The following is a 19,432-nucleotide window of genomic DNA, read 5'->3' as shown; positions in this document are numbered from 1 at the left end:
GCCACATTAGATTGAACTAAGTGCTTGACTGTTTTTAACACCTGACTCATCTATTCTCTCTCATGAGGAAGGAATTAATTGCAGTATGATTTTTTTTCTTTGTTATTATATATCATTAAAAAAGGTAAGTGCTCTCTCTCCCTCCTTCTCTAACATTCCTTAGCTAGAATTATTCCTGACAGATAACTTGTTTACCACTGAATCTTACTACACTACCCAAATATCTTCTGTAAATAAAAAAACAAGAATTATGGAAGATACCAGGACACAAGAGATTTACACAGGAACATCTTTGAAAAATGAAACAGAAATAAAACGAAAGAAGAGTGACATAAAAAGAATTGTTTGGTGGTTTAAGCCAGTGGTCGGCAAACTACGGCTCTCGAGCCACATGTGGCTCTTTGGCCCCTTGAGTGTGGCTCTTCCACAAAATACCACGGCCTGGGTGAGTCTACTTTGAAGAAGTGGCATCAGAAGAAGTTTAAGTTTAAAAATAATGTGTCTCTCAAAAGACATTACAATCGTTGTACTGATGATATTTGGCTCTGTTGACTAATGAGTTTGCCGACCACTGGTTTAAGCAATAATTCTATTTTACATCAAGCAGTTAAACAAATAAAAATATTCCCATATTTATACACTCTTATTGTATTCTTAAACATTTCAGAAATTGGAGACATGAGTTGCCAAAATCAATTAAAATGAAAACGAATTCATCTTCCGTCAGACTTTCAAACTTTTTCTCTTTCTTTCTTCTCTCCGGGCTCCTCCTCTACTCACATTCTTCATTTCCAATTTCTGCAGGGACCTCATTGTCTGACCAATCAGGGAAGTCTAAGACTTCCATTGAAGATTTTCATGTATATTGATGCTTAACCTGTTCTCATGACATGAGACACATTGCCGCAATCCGGTCCCAATTGTCACATCTCCCAGGGCCAAAAACCACTGGGAAAATGACATCTCCCCTCCCTTGTGTCCTTGATTGTATTCTTTCCATGTTTTAAGGGATAAATTTTCTTTCTTTTCAGTTTGGATTGCTGAACAACTAGATCATTTGACTTCTTGCTTCTCCCAAAGTCCTTCCACAACACTCCATTAATATTAATGACACTCTCTTTTTACTCATATTACACTTTGCTTATGCCCTTTTCTCACACATTCATTCTTGAATATCAGAATGGATGGGTATGTCCCTACTAATCAGATTAGTCATCTAGTCATTTAAAAATATTTTTGCCACCAAAGATAATTTTCAGAAACACTCTGTACTAAAGAATCTGTTCCTGGCATGGTTTTATAAAAGTTCCTAAACAAGTGTGAATATTTTGTTTTCAAAATAGCATCACTTCATCTACCTCATCATTAATAAGTGAAGGACAAGTGTGTGTCCTTCACTTATTAATGATGAGGTAGATGAAGTGATGCTATTTCTTAATTTGAACTGAAGCTGGTTCATTTTTGTAATCTGACAGTTCCTAGAATGACTCTTCTTTTACATGCTAAGTCTTCAATAAATACTGTTTAACTCACAAAAAATAAAGCAATCTTTAGAAAACTTTGTGTTAATGCCTATACATTGAATTTGTAAATATAAGGGAACCAACTTATATACTAGATTCTAGGACACAGATGCAATGGGCTGGATTTCTGAGACAGGGTTACTAGTAATCCAAGATCTTTGAAGGCTGTCCATGCCCAAGGATCAAAATGGCGAGCATAATGATTAGTCAATCCAAAAGCATTGATCAGAAATAAGAACTAAAACCAGGGTTCACATTCAGGAGTCTGAAAACCAAATCAGTTCAAAAGTTCACTTTATTTATTGTTTATCCTATTGATTTATTTCTTCTTAATGATGTGTCAAACATACTGCATTAAGCTTGGTACAGTATTATTCATTTTAATTCTCAAGAGACTCCATGACATAAGTGCTATTCATCTGCCACTCCGCTGATGAAGAATCTGAAACTGTAAGAGATTGATGAAGCTAACTGACATCGCCCAGCTAGGTATTCAGGGGCAAAGCCAGGATATCTTCCTCAAGTCTGTGTCTGAACTTGAGCTCCTCATCACTTACAACCTTTCCTTGGAAACTGGGGCCAACTGCCTGTAGTCAAAGCTGTTATTGGACTTAAATTTTAATTGCCAGCTAGGTCATGTTCATAAATGACCAGAAAATGGCATGTTGATCCATTGGCATAACTTTTTGCTCAGGTCACCCCCTTTCTGGGGTACTTTTTGGAAAGTTGTGTTTAAACACTATACCATAACTAGACATCTAGATCATACAATACCTTCTTCCCATGCAAGTGCTGGTTGACCCTATTCTACTATGCAATATGCTTTACCTCTTCAGTTGTCCAGTCTAGATTTGGAGTAAAGAGCTGTAATAAAGCAGGATACTTAGAAGGATATGTATGCATGAAGTGTGGGAGGGAGGGGTGTTACAATGAGAGGGTCACTTTGGTGATTATACAAGACTCAGGGTGGCAGGTCCTCATTTGTGTCAAAGTTGGCTTATATATACAGTTATGTGTTGTGAAAAGAGACATATGTTATTTCTGATGCGTGTACTCTCAGTCTACCCCTTTCACATATTATAGTCAGAGTTTTTAAGAACCATTTTTACATCAAAATGAATTTGGTTTCTTAGTGAAATCTTGGATAGAATAAACTCCAAGCTATCACAGTGATATTGATAACATGGTTAGGACAGCTAAAATGTTGGTATTCTATAGTCACTTGAAGTTGGGATCATAATATCTCTTTATACCTTTGGGGACTAGTGTTAGCCTTAGTATTGGTGTCAGTTGTATTCCTTCACTGCAACATCCTATTGCTTAGCAGTAGCTTCTGCACTTCCCTCTGACTTGTGCCCTATTTACTGAAGAGGCTGCAGAGGGCTGCTTGTGCTATACTTCTTTAAATACTTTCCTTTCCAAGATCTAATGCTGACTTTTGGGCAAACACTGCCTCATCATGCTATACACCCTCTGAGCTATATCTTCTTCTGCACCTCTGACGTTACAGCCAGGAGAGAGGCAGGGATCTGCTGTTAACATTATACAGCATCCTTCAACTGACAGTGTTTTATGTGTTAGAATGCCTTTGGGAATTTCACTAAAAACACTCCATTAAAGTATTTTGAAGAATGCTCTGTGTTTTCATCTCTCTCTTCTTTTTCATAGTACTAAACACTTTTTATTATATAATTTATTTATTTTCCATGGGTATCTGTCTTCTACCTGCTAGAAGTAAACTTCACAAGGGCAGGGCTGTGTGTCTGTTTCCATCACAGAGGAAACCTGACAAGCCCAAGAGTGTTAGGATTTCCGACTCTTTCAGTGACTGTTCTTCCCCCAGAATATAGCTTCATTGAAAAGCTTGCCCTCAAACATAGTCTCTAGTTGTGACTGACACCATATTTAAAGAAACACCAAGGTACCACCTCCTTAACGTAGGTGCAGAGACCTTCCTCCATCCAGGCTTGAAGCCAAATTTCTAATAAGGTGTGGTAGAATAGGTTAGAGCATGCTTAGTTCATTGGAATGCTATAACAAATAGTGTGGGTGGATTAAACTACAAATGTTTATTTTTCCCAGTTTTAGAAGCTAAAAGTCTGAGATCAGGGTACCTGCTTGGTTGGGTCTGATGGACAAACACCATTTTTCATATTGCAGAATGCCTACTTTCAGTTGTATCTTTTATATGGTGGAAAAATAGCTGGGATATTCTTAGGGTTCCCTTTTATAGGCTATTTATTCCATCTTGAGGGCTCCACTTTCATGATTTAATTATCTCTCAAAGGCCCTACTTCCTACTACAATCACATTGGGGCAGGGCAGGAGATCAGGATATCAACATCTGAGTGTTGGGGAAACACATATATCCAGTTGTTGGGAAAATACACATATCCAGTTGATTTGTTACAAGGTATACCAGAATAGGGATGGACATGATAGTTTCAATTACTAGAATATCATAGCTGTTAATGGGGACCAGGCTGGTCTCTTTTCTTGCATATATAGTAGGAAGTCAATTATTTTATATGTAAAGTTGGATGGTAGACTGTTTATATCTTAAAAAATACAGTGAACTCCTGGAAACCTTTGATGTTGTAGAGTTTCCCTCGCTTGGATACTGGGTTAGAGTGCCCATCCCCTATCCCTATTTGTTGATGATGTAAAGTTCCATCTATATAATTACATGTATTTATGAAGGAGTGCATGGATCCAAATGCAAAGACCAGAAACTCACACAAGTGCAATCTAAACAACATTTGCAAGATAATTCAAGTACATCATAGTTCCTCAGCCAAGAGATTCAAGTGTTAACCTGTTCATGAACTGAACTTGTAGAAGAGGTCATTTCTTCATGTTGGAAACATCTGGTCACCATCTAGAGGAGATTCCGCATGCCCTGGAAGCGCAGCTTTATGAAACATCACAGAAGGGATGGTGACCGAGAGTGGTGTGTACTCAGCACACTGAAAAGGGGAGGGAGTCCTCTGTTCTTTACTAAGAGCACAGGGGCATCTTTGATGAAGCCATTGTGTGTTCCTTCCTTTGACTTCTCTGAATTAGACCTGCAACCATTCATCTTTTTAATCAAGCTGCTAAGGTAGAGTAGAACCCAGCTGTGAATTGAAATGTTCAGTCCTATGAGTCATTATAATAGGCTTTCTGTGTGTAGGAGCAGAACTGTACTCTTCTAGGCTTTCGGATAGACAAAGCATTAAATAAAAGAGAAAACACTTGTCTGGGATTGCCATTACACTGGGAACTCTTTGACTTGTAAAATTAAGTGATGGATTGAGTTGGAATACAACCAAATTTCTCTGGAGGTTAGGCACAGATGCTGGTCACTGGAGTAATTACAGAGTTGACAGCCAAATACTCTCTTCCATCAGTTAAGTGGAAAGTGAAGTAAACTATTGACATGATTTTATCTCCCATTCTAGATGGGAAATGGAAGCTTCAGGAAGCTTTGGAGTCAAATAAAATGGATCATGGAATCTTTGTGGCTATAATTAGAACAGGTTGCTTGCCATCTGAGACTGTCAGACCACCCCCCCCCTCCAAACCAAACAATACCTTCTAAATTTTTACCACATCAAATGGCACAAAAAAAATAAATCAAAAGACCTGAAACCAGAGATGTAAGAGAAAGAACACACGACTGCTGATTTTTATGAGCCAACTATACTTACACATGTTTGTTCCAGGGGGAAAACTCACCACTTATGTAAACTTTCAGTTATTGGAATGAAACAGATCCCTTAATTCTTGATTTGGCTGTATTTGGGGAGCTCCATTCAGTTCCCTGGTCCTTTGAACTGGTTTATAAAGGGGATAATAAATAAAGTTTAAAAGTAGAAGCACAGGATAGATTCACATAAGTTTGTATTGAAAAGCAACTTGGACAGATTAAGTTGAACATTATGCATTCTAGAATATGCATTGTTGTTAATGCTCTAAGTTAAAGTGTATGTATTCTATATGTACTAGTAGTATTCTTTTCTCAATACCACCTTCCCAAGATGGTATCTGTATATCTGCTTATGTGTGTTGTGTGTAGATATTGAGAGGGCTCTTAGACACATGCTCATCCTCTGGTACTTGATTTAGCTGAAGTTTTAGGATTTTGTGGAGTTCCTGCTCCCTTGAACTGATGTATTCAGAGAAATTGCTGGTGAATATGTTCTTTGTACCTAAGACTTCATCACATTCAAGGGACTCTCTCGTGCTGCTTCGGGTCCAACTCAGTTGCTATTGGTGGTTACTTCTAAGAGTTACCTTACATTTTCTGTCCTCCTGGCTAGTTTGTGACTAAAGACCAGTCACTTACCTCCCACCAGGAAATTCACTTCCCAACAAACCTAATGACTAAAACTATTTTCTGTTACATTGGACATGTGTGAATATGGGGACATTGCACTTATCGGAACCACACAGAAGTTAAAAAACAACACAATAGTACCAACACTTGTTCTCTTTGGTTCTAACTTGTTACATTGATTTATTTCTTTGCTGTCTCTGGTTGGTGCATAATCACCATCTATGGAATTGCTTCATGCTGTAAACACACACACACACACACACACACACACACACACACACACTCTCACACAGCCACTCAACATTGTGAGGCCCAATTTCTTTGATTTCAGCTTTTATTTTAACCCATGGAGCACACCTCTGTTATTATAGTTCAAGCTAGGAAGCTGGGCTATAGAACAATGAGTAAAGGTAACACCATAATTTTCATCTGTCTGTTGATTCATTCAGTCCTGTGGGAAGAGGATAGGTTATTTACTCTCTTCAACTCTGGAAGTGATTCCCCCAACTCATCTCTTCCCCAATTCTGAAGAAGTGGCCAATCTGCTCCTTCACTCAAATTCTTTAACAAAATAGCACCAAGTGTTTTGGGGATCCAAAGTTAGCCCAGGCTGGGGATCAGTAGTCTAAGCACAGGTCCATCTCTGCATTATGATGGGACTTCCAGAAACTGACAAGCCTTCTAGACCTCTTTCCTCACCTGTACCCTGAGATTGGTTGACTAGAGATTCTATAGACATTTTCAGGCTAATACAATCTAAGATTTTGAGATGCCTTAAATTCTTGCACTGGAAAAACATCCTATACAATAAAGAGCTAATATGCTAATTAGACCGAAGAGCAGAATGACTGTCCAGAGGACCTTTCGGATGACCATCTGGATGACCTTCTGGATGAAGATGGGGCTGTGAGGACCTAGGCAATGAGGGCCAAGCCCCTAGCATGGATTTCGTGCATCGGGCCTCTAGTTTTCTCTATATTTAGTTATCCAATGTAATTTGCTAGTTTAAATTTTTTTTTCCTCCATATTTCTATGAATGCATAGAAATAAATCCTTTCTAAAATATGGCTTTTTAAGTAGTTAATATTAGTTTTAAACATAAATGTCCGTGGTTATAATATAGGTTCTTAAAATTGACTTAGAGGCATAAGAAACAGAACTTTCCTTGACTTCTTAAACATATAAACTATTTATTTCATGGAATTGGAAATTTTTCAGCTTGAAAAATTTCCTAACAGCAAACTTTGCATATGTCTCAAGCAAATCTTCCCAGTGATTTCATTCATACGTGGTTATTCAGTGAGCCATTCAATTCATGAGCAAACAATTGCATATATCTTTAAATTATAAATGTTAATTTTATTCTAGTAATTATTATCCTGAAAACCTTAAAAACATTATGACACATGCCTTGTAATGTTCTTTCAAAATTGCTTATTTATGAGGAGTACACTTCTAAAAATATTTTGGACTCTAGCATAAAGTACTTATGTTATAATACTTTTATGATTTTCCCTGAAAAGACATAATTAATATACTCTCACATTAAGCATGACATCTTTCATTGATCTCTCATTTTAGTGCTTCTAATTAAAACATTTTTGTTCCTGAAACTGAGGGAAATACATTTCCTGTACTTTTTTGCATTATTTTATAGTAGCATTTGCAATATGCTGAGGGGTTTTGCATTTTTTAACACTGTATATCCAGGTATACTTGTAAGCATCATAAGTGCTGTCTAGCTAATACTATAATATCACTCAGGAAAGGAAGAAAGGTGAGACTGTCCAGCTGTACTGGTGTGTGACAGATGTTTGATTTCTGATTTGTCAGACATAAATAAGATTTAGGCAAACTTTAATGAGGAGAGAAAGTCCATACACTGGGGGTAGACAAAACCCTTAGGCACCAAGAGACGTAGGCCCATTGCAGACACTTTCCCCAAATTAATTTATTGCTGCATATTATTTACAGTGATTCAAGTTTTACAGGATGTTCTATGTGCTTTCATCAAGGCAGCTAATAACTTACATGTCTAAGTGGTGCCTGTTGAAATAAACTTGAGCTGGATGTAGAACTTGGACTTAGCTGTTACTTCATGAGATTGTAGTTTTAATTAAATGTCATACTTAATGTAAGTGATGAGTGAGTTGTTCCTGGTCTGGTAATAGGCTCGAGGCCTTACTACAGCATAAGCACAGGGAGCTTCACTCATCATTCAGACACTCCCCAGTCTAACTGGCCTAGTGGGATATTTTCAATTTTTGTTGTTGTTGTGGTTAATCCTCATTCAAGTATATTTGTACACTGATTCTTAGAGAGAGAGAAACATCAATGTGAGAGAGACATGTTGATTGGTTACTTCTTGCAGGTGCCCTGCCACCGAGGTAGGAGTTATGAGTCCTTGACCGGCATCCAACCTGGGACCTTTCAGTCCCCTAGGCTGATGCTCTATCCACTGAGCCAAGCAGGCCATGGTTTAACTTTTATTTACATTAATGATATATAAAAAATGACTGACTTTAAAACTAATGTATAAAAAAGATGGTCCCATTGCTTCCTGTATTACGAATATTAAAGTCTAATATGGAATTATTTTACTTTGATTGATAAGCTGTTTTGATGAGTATGTATGCAATAAAATGTATTTAAATTATGTTTGAGGTTGCAACTTTTATATCCCCTTCTTAAGCTTACTGCACGTTATTCAATTCAAATAATATAGTTGAGGAAAGATGTCACTTGTCTTTTTTTTCAAAACAAAAATATGTTTCAATCAGCATTAGCTTCATGTCACGAATATTTTCTCTTCAGTGTGGTGTATGATTCCCTTTATTTTCTTGGGAAGTCCAGGTTTTTAAATGTTTGACATAGGGGAGATTCCATACACATGTGTGATTAATTTTGCTTAGTGCTGTGGTTCAATAAAGGTGAGAGTGTGACGATTATAAACATGTTGGCTCACCATTGTGGTCTTCCCAATCATTTTCTAATGGTGGTTCTCTCAATCACGTTTAGTTTTCTCTTTCTTTTTAAACTTGATTTGCTTTTGTTTTCATTCACATTGCCTAGTTTGAACATGACTTCATTTTGGGTACTGCTCATTGGGATGGCATTTTTGTACATTTTATGTCCCCATGTCAAATGCATGTTTGAATTAAAGCAAACACACAATTACTGAACAATCATATGGTAACAGTTTATTTTTTACTCAAAGTCACTTAATTCATCACTAATTCTACATGCAAATTTTTATATATATGTTTTAAAAAATAGGATAAACCAGAGAGAATAAAATAGATTTAAAACTTTTTTTCCTTGGATTCAACCACCAAAATAATCATGGAACAATATAAATAAGAAAGTTTTCATTTGGTTTTATTTTAGTTTACAGTAGTATCATTCTGCTTATGCACTGATATGTTGGTAGGGACTCTTCTCCAGACCCTGTTCTAGGTGGAGAGAGTAAGATAAAGAAGGTATGCTTATTTTTTCAAACAGTATACAGTTGAGTGGACAAACAAGCATGTGAACAAAATTGAGCATATGTGAATTGCTACTGACAAGTAGTACAGAAATTCAAAACAAACTACCTTCCTTGGTTTTAGATTAATTTTAAATAAAATAGTACTAAATGAAGTTAAATAAGAGAATATAATGATTTTAAGAAAAGTGCAAATTTATTTTTTGCTTATTAAAGTAATGAAATTCTTAACATACTTTAATTCAATGTATTGAGTGTTTATGAGAAAGAACTACAAGATTTTAGAATATTTTGAAAGGTATGATTTACTGCCTGCAAGACTCAAATAAGTGTTTCACAGAATATTATAGGCATGTCTTTAGATGAGAAAAGGAGAAAGCAACATTGAATAAGGAAAACAATGCAAAAATAAATAAATAAATAAACTATGAAAGTGGGATCTATTTGCAGTTTCATGATTAACTGTTGTGTGTGTGATTTTGATTTGGTTTTGCTTCCATACCTGGAAAGTGGCAGGGAGGAAAAGGAAGTAAAGTCAGGTTATGGCCATAAGTGAAGAACTTTAGATGCTATGTGTAAAGGAGTTTGGATTTTATCTATACACGATGGGAAGTGTATTCATATTGCAGGATAGTAATTATGTTGGATTGACACAGTCTACCTCATGCTGATCACATTCTAAAGTGCACATGGGCCAGCTGGGATCTTGTTAAATTATAGATTGTGATTCAGTCAGTATGAAATGGGACCTCAGATTCTATATGAACAAGAAGCTCCTAATTCAAGTCAATGATATTGGACCACTTTGTAAATAGCACTGGTTAGTTAGCACCTGGAAGCTACAGTAATAGAAAGTAATAGAAAATTCTAGGTCTTATATCAGATATATTATATCAAAATTTCCATGGATGGGGCTAAAACAAAATACACACATACAACAGAAATGCGCACGCACGCGCGCGCGCACACACACACACACACACTTTCCCGGATGCTTCTGATGAGCCCTAAACCCAAGAACCAACCTTGTACAGGTTTGCAGACCACTCACTACACCAGGCGAGCAATGATGAGAATGAATAGAGCCAGTAAGCATACACAACAGAAGCAGGTTTGAGAGACATTAAAGAAAAAAATGCATTGGATCTGGAGTTTTATATTTGAGAGAGGAGAGGCTAGAGAAACATAGATATTTGTTTTTTTATGACAAAAGATATTTAATAGTTAATAATAGTATAATTAAAGACAGAGAATAAAGAATGGGGTAAGATAGAAAGAGAATGTTCTTGAGCTTTGCTGTGTTGACTTTGAGAAATATGAACGTTTTTGGTAAAGAGATATAATAGGTGTTAGCAAATATGTTTCCTAGTCCTCAAAAATGATGAGAGCAAAGAAGATACACACACATCTACAAACATTTGATCTATAATTAATATATAGAAGAGGGGATGGTAGGCAGATGGAAGCTGAGTTTGAGTGTTTGCAATGGGCCAGATCAAACTACATTTTTGTACATACATAAAAGGCATTAGGTCATAGACACTGAGCACAAATGGCTGGGTTCCAATCTGGCTTCACTACATGTTGGATGAGTGGCCTTTACCATGACTGGTCACTATCATGTGCCTCAACTTCCTCATCTGTAAAATAGGAATGATGATAGATTCTGTTTAATAGGCTTGTCTAAGCATTACAAGAATTATTTTAGGCACACTGCTTAAAACAGTGCCCAGCAAGTAATAAATACCAGATATGTTTGTGCAGCAGAAGGCATATAGAATCTCAAGATAAGAAAAGAAAGAGCTTACTAGGAAACACAGATATTTAAGGTGTATGTGGAAGAAGAGATGAAACCAAAAATACTAAAATCAGAGTAGTCAGAATAGGGAGCAGAGAATGCTTATGTAGAGGTCAAGGAATGGGGCAGTTAAAGAACAAAGGAGTCAGCAGTGCCTCATCCTTGATTAAATGCTTAAAGAAAAGAAGCTGAAAATTATTACTGGATTTGAAAATTATATAGAAGGTTGTGGTTGACCTTTGTGAAAACAACATATTAGTTGAATGAAAAGGACATAAATAATTTGTAAATGGAATAAATAATAGCTAGGGAAATGGAGAGTTCTTTCCTCTTCCTATATTTTAGAAAATAATTTAAGACAAGGGTATACCATAGTAACTTGAGAGATGAGAAGGGAAAGCATGATTTTTTTTTTCGTTTCATTTATTATCACTTCATTATTAGAATGAATGTAATAAGCCAGTGTCTATAGCTTGTCAAGAAGAGGTCCATAAAAAGAGAAGCATCTGAAAAGCAACTGAGGCTTTTATTTCTTTAACTTGGAGTAAGAATATTGAAAAACTTAGTATGGATATAAAAAACAGAGATTGAGTGCATTACACTAAAAAATTCAACTTGGTCTTCTTGGCAAACTTAGGAAAAACAAGTTAAGAATTTTGATAAAATGGTCACAGCCATCAGATTTTCTGATTTTAAATGATAGAGTACCTCAACCTTAAATGCCCAACATTCCTGAATTTTCTTGAATATTGTAGCGACTTCCAAAACCTAAGAGCCAACATAGGCTGGTGTGATACATTGACATAAAAGTTTAATAATAATAAAATGAACAATATCATAATTATTTACCTAATTCCTTCTATGAAGATCCAATTTTAAAAAAATATTTTCAATGAAAAAGAAAGAGAAAGTATTTTCTCATTCATTTGGTATAATCAATAATTTATAAGGACCTTCTATCAGTAAGACTCCTTGAGAGTTTCTATAATTACTAGGTAAGTACATTAGTCCTCCAAGTCCCAAAGGAGCGAAAAAGTGCTTACTTTAAAAATCTTACAAGTCATTGTACCAAGATAAATCGATACCTTAAGTTGTCTCTGCATGGCTGTTGGAATTTTAAGCAGATACAATTCTGCTTTGTGTCAGACGTGTGGTAGACTGATTAAGTTGTCAGTTTTTAAATCGCTGCGAGTGATAAACTGGCCCTTTTAAATGCCACTGTTAAATGTTGTATCAAGCTGCAAAGGGCTCCTGGTCTCCAGATAGAACTTAAAAATGCCAGTGGCTTCATCACATTTGCATTCTTGTAAATTAAGAATGTCCCTTTTGCATATCTGCTATGTGGTCTGCGCGCTTACTTAGATTATAAATAGTAATTTAAGCTTTGTTGTAATAGCCGTTATCTTGGCTAAAATGTTGCCTGCGTTCTATTTTGGAAATAACGTTCACTTATGAAATACATCACAGCTTCATCTTTTCCCATCTAATGAGCTCCTCTGAAATTCCTTTTTATGCTGGTGACCCTTGTTCCACTGAAGTAGAAAATCTTAACTTTTTTCCTTTTTTACTTTTTCACTAAAATTCTTATTGATTACAAAGCTGACGCCTACTTTGTTTTTATTATCTATATCCCTACCTTTCCATGTACTCTGCCACCAGCCATGCTAGGTGCTCATCATTGTGTACTCTAGGGCTTGGCCCCCTCATTGGTCAGCCATCCTATATTCTGACTTGTCTTTCCTAAATGTCAATTTTGTCATGTTCACATTTCTACTTATAAATAATTAATGGGCCAAAGTTTACTGTGGCTTTTGAGATCCTCCAGCATCTATTTAAAACTATCCGATGATACTATATAACGTAAGATATTGTACATGAGGTCCACCCCATCTATATTGATGTACGTGTTACTCCCTGAATGTTTCTTGATCATTTATGTGCCCCAGTTGACCTGGGATGATCCCCTTTTTCTGTTTTTTTATTAAGCTATCAATCCCATGTTTTTTATATAAAAAAGTTTTATTGCCCTTTATATAGCCTTCTTGATATAAACCTCATGATGGCCATAATTGGTACAAATATATATTTGGTTTTGTTATTATCTTTTCAAATAAATTACTTAATATCAGGAACTATGTCTTATCCTAATTGTGTACCATATCAGTTAAAGAGTGATTTGCAAACTGCATACAATCAAAAAATTCTGATAAAAATTTACTGAGTTCTACTTTTAAAATTAATACTGCATGTATTTTTTTTTAAAATAGTTCACAGAGGACACATATTTATCATGGTTACATTTTTCAGTGTGTATATTTAAAACACTTTCTTACCTTTAATAATAATCTCTTGTGAGGATTCTGCATTCTGATGATCTAGCCCCAACTCGAATACAAAAAAACATATTGTATTGATTAATTTTTTAGACATGCCGTCATTTAAACATTAATGGGCCTTATATGAAATGAATCCATGTAACATCATACCCTTCGTAGTTTTCTTCAAAGTCATTATATCTGTTTCAAAGACACAAGAAGAGTAAAACATCAAAAGCAGATTTTTCAGCATTAGTGAATGCTACAGATATTATAACTTCAAACCCCAATCCTAAATAGATTTTTGAAATAAAAAGCTTAATATCATTTTTTTCCTAAATGAAATAAAGGCCCCATATCAATATCCACTTTCATTTCTTTGTGTCTGTATCGAAATACCAGAAATGACAGGAAGATTAACTGGACAGATATCAAATAAATTGTAGCTGTCCCGTTTGTCTGAACACAGCTTTTGGCCTTAGGGAAGTATTTTCTTTTCTTTTGACACTTGGGCCCAAGATGAATCTGTTGGAGGTGGCCATGGGTCAGCAATGATCACAAGAAATTCCGGATTTTAAGTAACTATAAAGCAGTGTTTGAGGGGTGGCCTTAAATGTATGTAATTATCCAGGTTTTTCCTACTATTCACATGTGACATGGAGATCAAGTAGAGCAATTCTAGCCTTTGGTAAATGTATTAAACTAGAGAATTATGTGTTTTTCTTTAATTAATTTTAATACCTAAAATAGAGCAACGTTATCAAAACGCCCATGAAAAATATGGTCCTGATTTATGTGTGAGTTGATAGTCTGTACTGAATGAGAAAATAACCAAATATTGTAATATAAAAAACTTAATTATCTTTAAGCTAAATTTTATTTTGTTATAATTAATATGTTATTTATTACACCCATGGGCAAATCAGTGCCTATATATTTTAAGTTATGTCTTTAACTTAAAGACATAAAAATGTATTTATATTAAATACAAATATACTCCAAAGTTAAACATGGGAATTATTTACACTATAATTGGTAGATACTTCTCAAACTCTCTGATATCCTTACATTCAATTTAAGGCAGTGAAGTCATTATGAAATTTTATATTGTTAATACCATCCTGTACCTTGTGTGCAATAAGCTCTGGGTGTCAGCCCATTATTCTCATGTCTTCATATAATCAGTTTGGGAGAAACAGAAGGGAGCTTGATGAGCCTTTACCACTAGGAGTTTACATTAAATAAGGTAGAGAACAGAGTATAACTATCAACAACATGTTTCATTTGTTTAGTGAAAATGCCTCTTAATTAAAAAAAAAATTATTGACTGCAGAGAGGAAGGGATATATATATAAACATCAGTGATGAGAAAGAATTGTTGATCAGCAGCCTCCTGCAAGCCCCCCACCAGAGATAAAGTGCATAATCCAGGCATGTGCTCTGACTGGGAATTGAACTCAGGACCCTTCAGTCCACAGGCTGAAGTTCTTATCCACTGAGCCAGACCAGCTAGGGCTGAAAATGCCTCTTGAGCAAACATATGTATTTTTTGATGCCATTGATAGAGCTCTTAAAGAATGTTTTGCAAAGTTCCTGATATTTTAGTTTTGTTTTGAATCTAGAAAATAGCCAGCCCTGTGTTGGTGTGAGAAAGGGTGATGAAGGCAGAGGAAATAGTTGGAGCAAATGCACAGGGATGGGAAAGTGGGAGTCAGTGGAAAAGGGGTAGAGTTAATTCATCCTTGTCTATACTGCAGATGCACTGGGAAGGGACAATTATAAGTAAACTCAGAAAGGTAAGTTTATTTCCATTAAAATGTGTGCAATAATTATTTAATTGGCCCAAAGAAATCCTCTTTGAATACTTTTGTGTAGGCAAGTGAAATTAAACAGTTTTAGAAAAGTATTCATGAAGTAGCCTGAGAAATGCTTCCATGAGAAGAGAGATGAAGAGAAAAAGAAAGCTGGAACTTGATATGTTACTATCACAGATTAAGTATCTCACATTCATTAAAGAGTATATGTATTAGGGGAAGAGTGTTGGAAATAAACAAAAATGCATAACTCATGTTATTTTAGAGGTTGTATCTTCAAGGTTTGAAAATTCATTAATGGTGACCAAAAGTAAAAATGTGAACAGTTTGTTTGTTTGCTTATTTATGGATGGGTAATGGGTTTGCACAAAGAGAGTTTGAAATTAAATTTTTCAATCTAACTGAATATAAGTTGAGGGTTGAAAATTGGAGTATTAGCTCTTTGGGAAAATTCAAACTGAAGATCCAGGGAGAAAAGGTAATTGTTGCTATTAATAATGCCTTAAAGAAGAAAGTAAATGGAGGGGGGGAATGAGAAAGAAGAAAGCAATCACTATTTTCTTTTTCTTTCAACCATATTACCTTTTTTCTGCTTCCTTCCTTTCTCTTGGTAGGTATATCCAAAACTCCCCCAAATTATAAAAACCCTGATCATGTGCCCAGAATTGTGTGTTCCCAAAACTCCACCCACTTCTTTAGGTTCAAGCTTCTCATGAGGGAATTCTCAAATTTCTTAACTTCTGTAATTTGCCTCTGTTGACCCCATTACCCATAAACTAAGCTTCTACAAAGGAAATTAGTGACTTCTACAAAGGAAAAGTCCTTTTCTGTGAATTCTCATTGGAATTAACATTGTTTAAACATAGCGATGTTACCTAATTAACCTAATTTCATTTTGTTTTTTTTAAATTTCATGTTCCTACTTCTATTGGTTGTTTCAGCTGACTCACTTCATAGTGCCTTAGCGTACTGTCTACTTATGTCAGAATGTGTAGTTAGGTTAAAAAGAGTTTTATTTCTAAAAATCTTGGGCAGTCTAATTTGATGATATAGATCTTCTGAAGGAGAATTATGTTTGCTTCAGTCTCTTACCTATGAATCTTACATGTGACACTGCTTTATTTTTTAATTTTTCAAGTTGGGATTTCCCAGAGATCACCTTTATAGCTAAATAAAGCTAAATTCCAAACATAGAATATGGTGAAAAAGTGGTTAATCTATTTAAGGAGAAACATTTTTCCTCCTCACAGGCCAGAATTATGAATTCCAAAAACACAATTCATCTCTTTAGGCTCTCATAAGGGAAATCTCAAATTTCTTAGCTTCTAGAATTTGCGAAAGACAACTTCCCTTGTCATCAATCTTCTGCCAGTGGGCTGATTTATTCTTATCCTTCTTATAATATGAATTAACTTTATTCTGGTCCAGTGTTGCCTGGGGTTCTGTAGCACCCCCTTTTCTAGACAAGCTTTGATCTAATATCTGTGCAATATGTGCATCTTTTGGTTGCTTTGACCTATAATTTCTTGACTCATATTGTAGCTTTTAGAATTTTTCTTTTGTTTGTTTGTTGTTGTTGTTTTGTTGTTGTTGCTTTTTACCAACAGCTCCATTACTTTGCCATGCATTTCTGAAAAAAAGAGATGGTCAGACAGGGTTTTAAGTAGTCACACGCTCCTGTCCATCATTTTATTAGAAACTAGAGGCCCAGTGCATGCAATTCATGCAAGGGTAGGGTTCCTAGTGCCATCCAGTTGCTGGCCAGGGCCTCCCTTCTGTGCCACCTTCTGTTTGTCAGCACATGTTTTAGTTTGTTATCGAACTCCTTGTCAATTGAACTCCCAAGAAATATATATATATATTTCAATTTGGGTTAAAACAATTTCTAAATTCTTCATCTATTTTATTGAAAATTTTGGAAAAATTATTGACATCTCATCTATTTATTGCCATTGTTCTTATTTATCTTGTCAAAATAAAGGTTCGCTCACTTTTCCCTATGCAATGCTTCCTCTCTTCCCCATGTATGTCTCCTTTCATTGAAATATTTTAGTAGGTACTCAAATTGTAGTTAATTTATATTTTTAGTGTTGTAATAACAGTATAGGATATACTTTTTGTAACAAGTTTCAAATTTGGGGCAAAATATTTCTCTAGCTGTTTCCTAATCAGCTAGTGCATATAAACCTAGCATGTAAATATGAAACAGCTGTTTGAGGGTGAATTTGCTCATTAATTGACAAACAAATTTCAAAATATTAGCTTGAATGAGTCCTTTATATGGTCTGGTTGTAGAAGTGCATAATAAAATGGAACATTTTGTTGTTAGATCATTTTTTACAAAACTTTCATTTCTCTTTATGGACAATAAAAATTGGGGTAAGTAATTGCTGTTTAAATAATGTGGTTATAGATTATGTAGTAAAATCTTAGAGTTCATGTTTAAAACCATAATTAATTGTTACTCAAATATTTTTTTTCAGCTCTTCTTCAAGTGACAATTTCACTTAGCAAAGTAGAGCTTAGTGTGGGCGAATCTAAATTCTTCACATGTACAGGTATGTATTACAAATATTTTCAGGTAATTTGTTTAATGCTTTAATTATTTAATATAATATATTGGCAGAATTTAAGTTGTGCAAAACAATTCTCTAAAAATAAAGTCTTATTATTGTTCTTATAATAACTGGAAAAGTATCAATTGCTATATTTTTCATACTAAAAACTATGAATTTTATTTCTGTTAACTTTATTAATTTTGGATGTCAAATTAGATAATTTATTTGGAAAATAATTTATAATCAAACATAATGCACACATATTGATCTAAATCAATTAAAATATTATACCTGTATAGATAGTAATGTTAGGGTGAATGTAAATATTATAACTAATCTTTATAAATATACAATGAATAAGTTAAATAGATACACTGCATTACAGTTACACCTGCTGAAAATTTTAGAACAAAGCAAATCAAATTTATCCTTATAAAAAGTGATTTTAAAAAATAATTATTTAATCAGGAAAAAATTTCAAGATTTTTGTGACTAATCAAAAGTATTAGAAGTCATAATGCTTATGGGAAATAAATGGACTTTTCAGTTTAATTGCACACATGCAGAATTTTTCAGAAGAGATTTAGATATTTAAATATCAAATTTTAATTCAGCACACTGTGGAATTCACAAATGAATACATTCTACTTATATTTAATGTCATCATATTCATTTTATTCATAAAATTCTTATACTTAGTATTTTTAAAAAGAAAACTTTCTTTTTAGTTTTAAAAAAAATTCACTTAGTGCCTAAATGGCTTTCTAGAGTATTTTCATATTTTTCTATTTCTGTTTCTACTTAATCAATTGACAACTGGATTTAAATAGGATTCAAATGATATAAAATGTATTATAAAGTTATCCTGAGAATGGCATGGATTATTATTATAATAATTATTAAAAATATATAATTATAGTAACATGTATCAATCGTATATCCATAGTATATAAGCTACATATTATACTATGTTATAACTACATATACTACATATTTTAAATTATATTATATTTATATAATAAAGATGTAATATGCAAATTGACCCTCATGCTGTTACAAGATGGCTGTACCCACAGTGGAGGCAGGGTTCTCATAACACAAGATGGCTGTGCCTACAGTGGAGGCGGGCATCCCATAATGAGTGATCAGCAGGGACCTGAGGCTATGTGGTGCCAGGCTGGGGCAGGAGAACTGAGACTGCACCCCCCACCCAGCAGGGTTTGACTAGGGACCTCAGACCATGCCTCCTGCCCCAGCATTGGGATGGGGGACCTCAGCTGTGCCTCTAGCCCTGGCAGGGCTTGACAGGAGACCTGAGGTTGTGCCCCCTGCCTGTGGGGACTTGATAGGGGTGGGGCCAGTTAGGTCTGGGTCTCACATGATTTCGAGGTGGGGGTGGGCAGGAACTTGACTTTGGGTCCTGCGGCATACCCCATACTCGGATAGTAGGAAGATTTTCATATACATTTTACTAATTTTCTTTCATCTCTGGCACTACTATTATAGAGAAAGAGAAAATAGCAATATTAAAATATTTTCTCTAATTCCCTTTTTATGTACATGAATTTTGTGCACTGGACCACTAGTTTATATTATATTATATTATATTATATTATATTATA

General features: G+C 34.9%; 1 protein-coding gene across 2 annotated transcripts in view; it reads left to right on the top strand.

Moving 5' to 3' along the window:
* NCAM2 (neural cell adhesion molecule 2) overlaps positions 1-19,432 on the top strand; it is a 381,172-nt gene that overhangs the window by 211,160 nt on the left and 150,580 nt on the right. For both annotated transcript variants that reach the window (XM_084874323.1, XM_084874324.1), the window contains exon 2: positions 17,736-17,810. In XM_084874323.1, the coding sequence (XP_084730449.1) occupies positions 17,736-17,810 (75 nt within the window). The remainder of the gene's footprint in view (positions 1-17,735; positions 17,811-19,432) is intronic.

Source organism: Pipistrellus hanaki (assembly GCF_964339955.1).
Source record: "Pipistrellus hanaki genome assembly, chromosome: 2".
Lineage (NCBI taxonomy): Eukaryota > Metazoa > Chordata > Mammalia > Chiroptera > Vespertilionidae > Pipistrellus > Pipistrellus hanaki.
The sequence above is the reverse complement of the archived record's forward strand: the minus strand, read 5'-3'. Positions and strand labels throughout refer to the sequence as shown.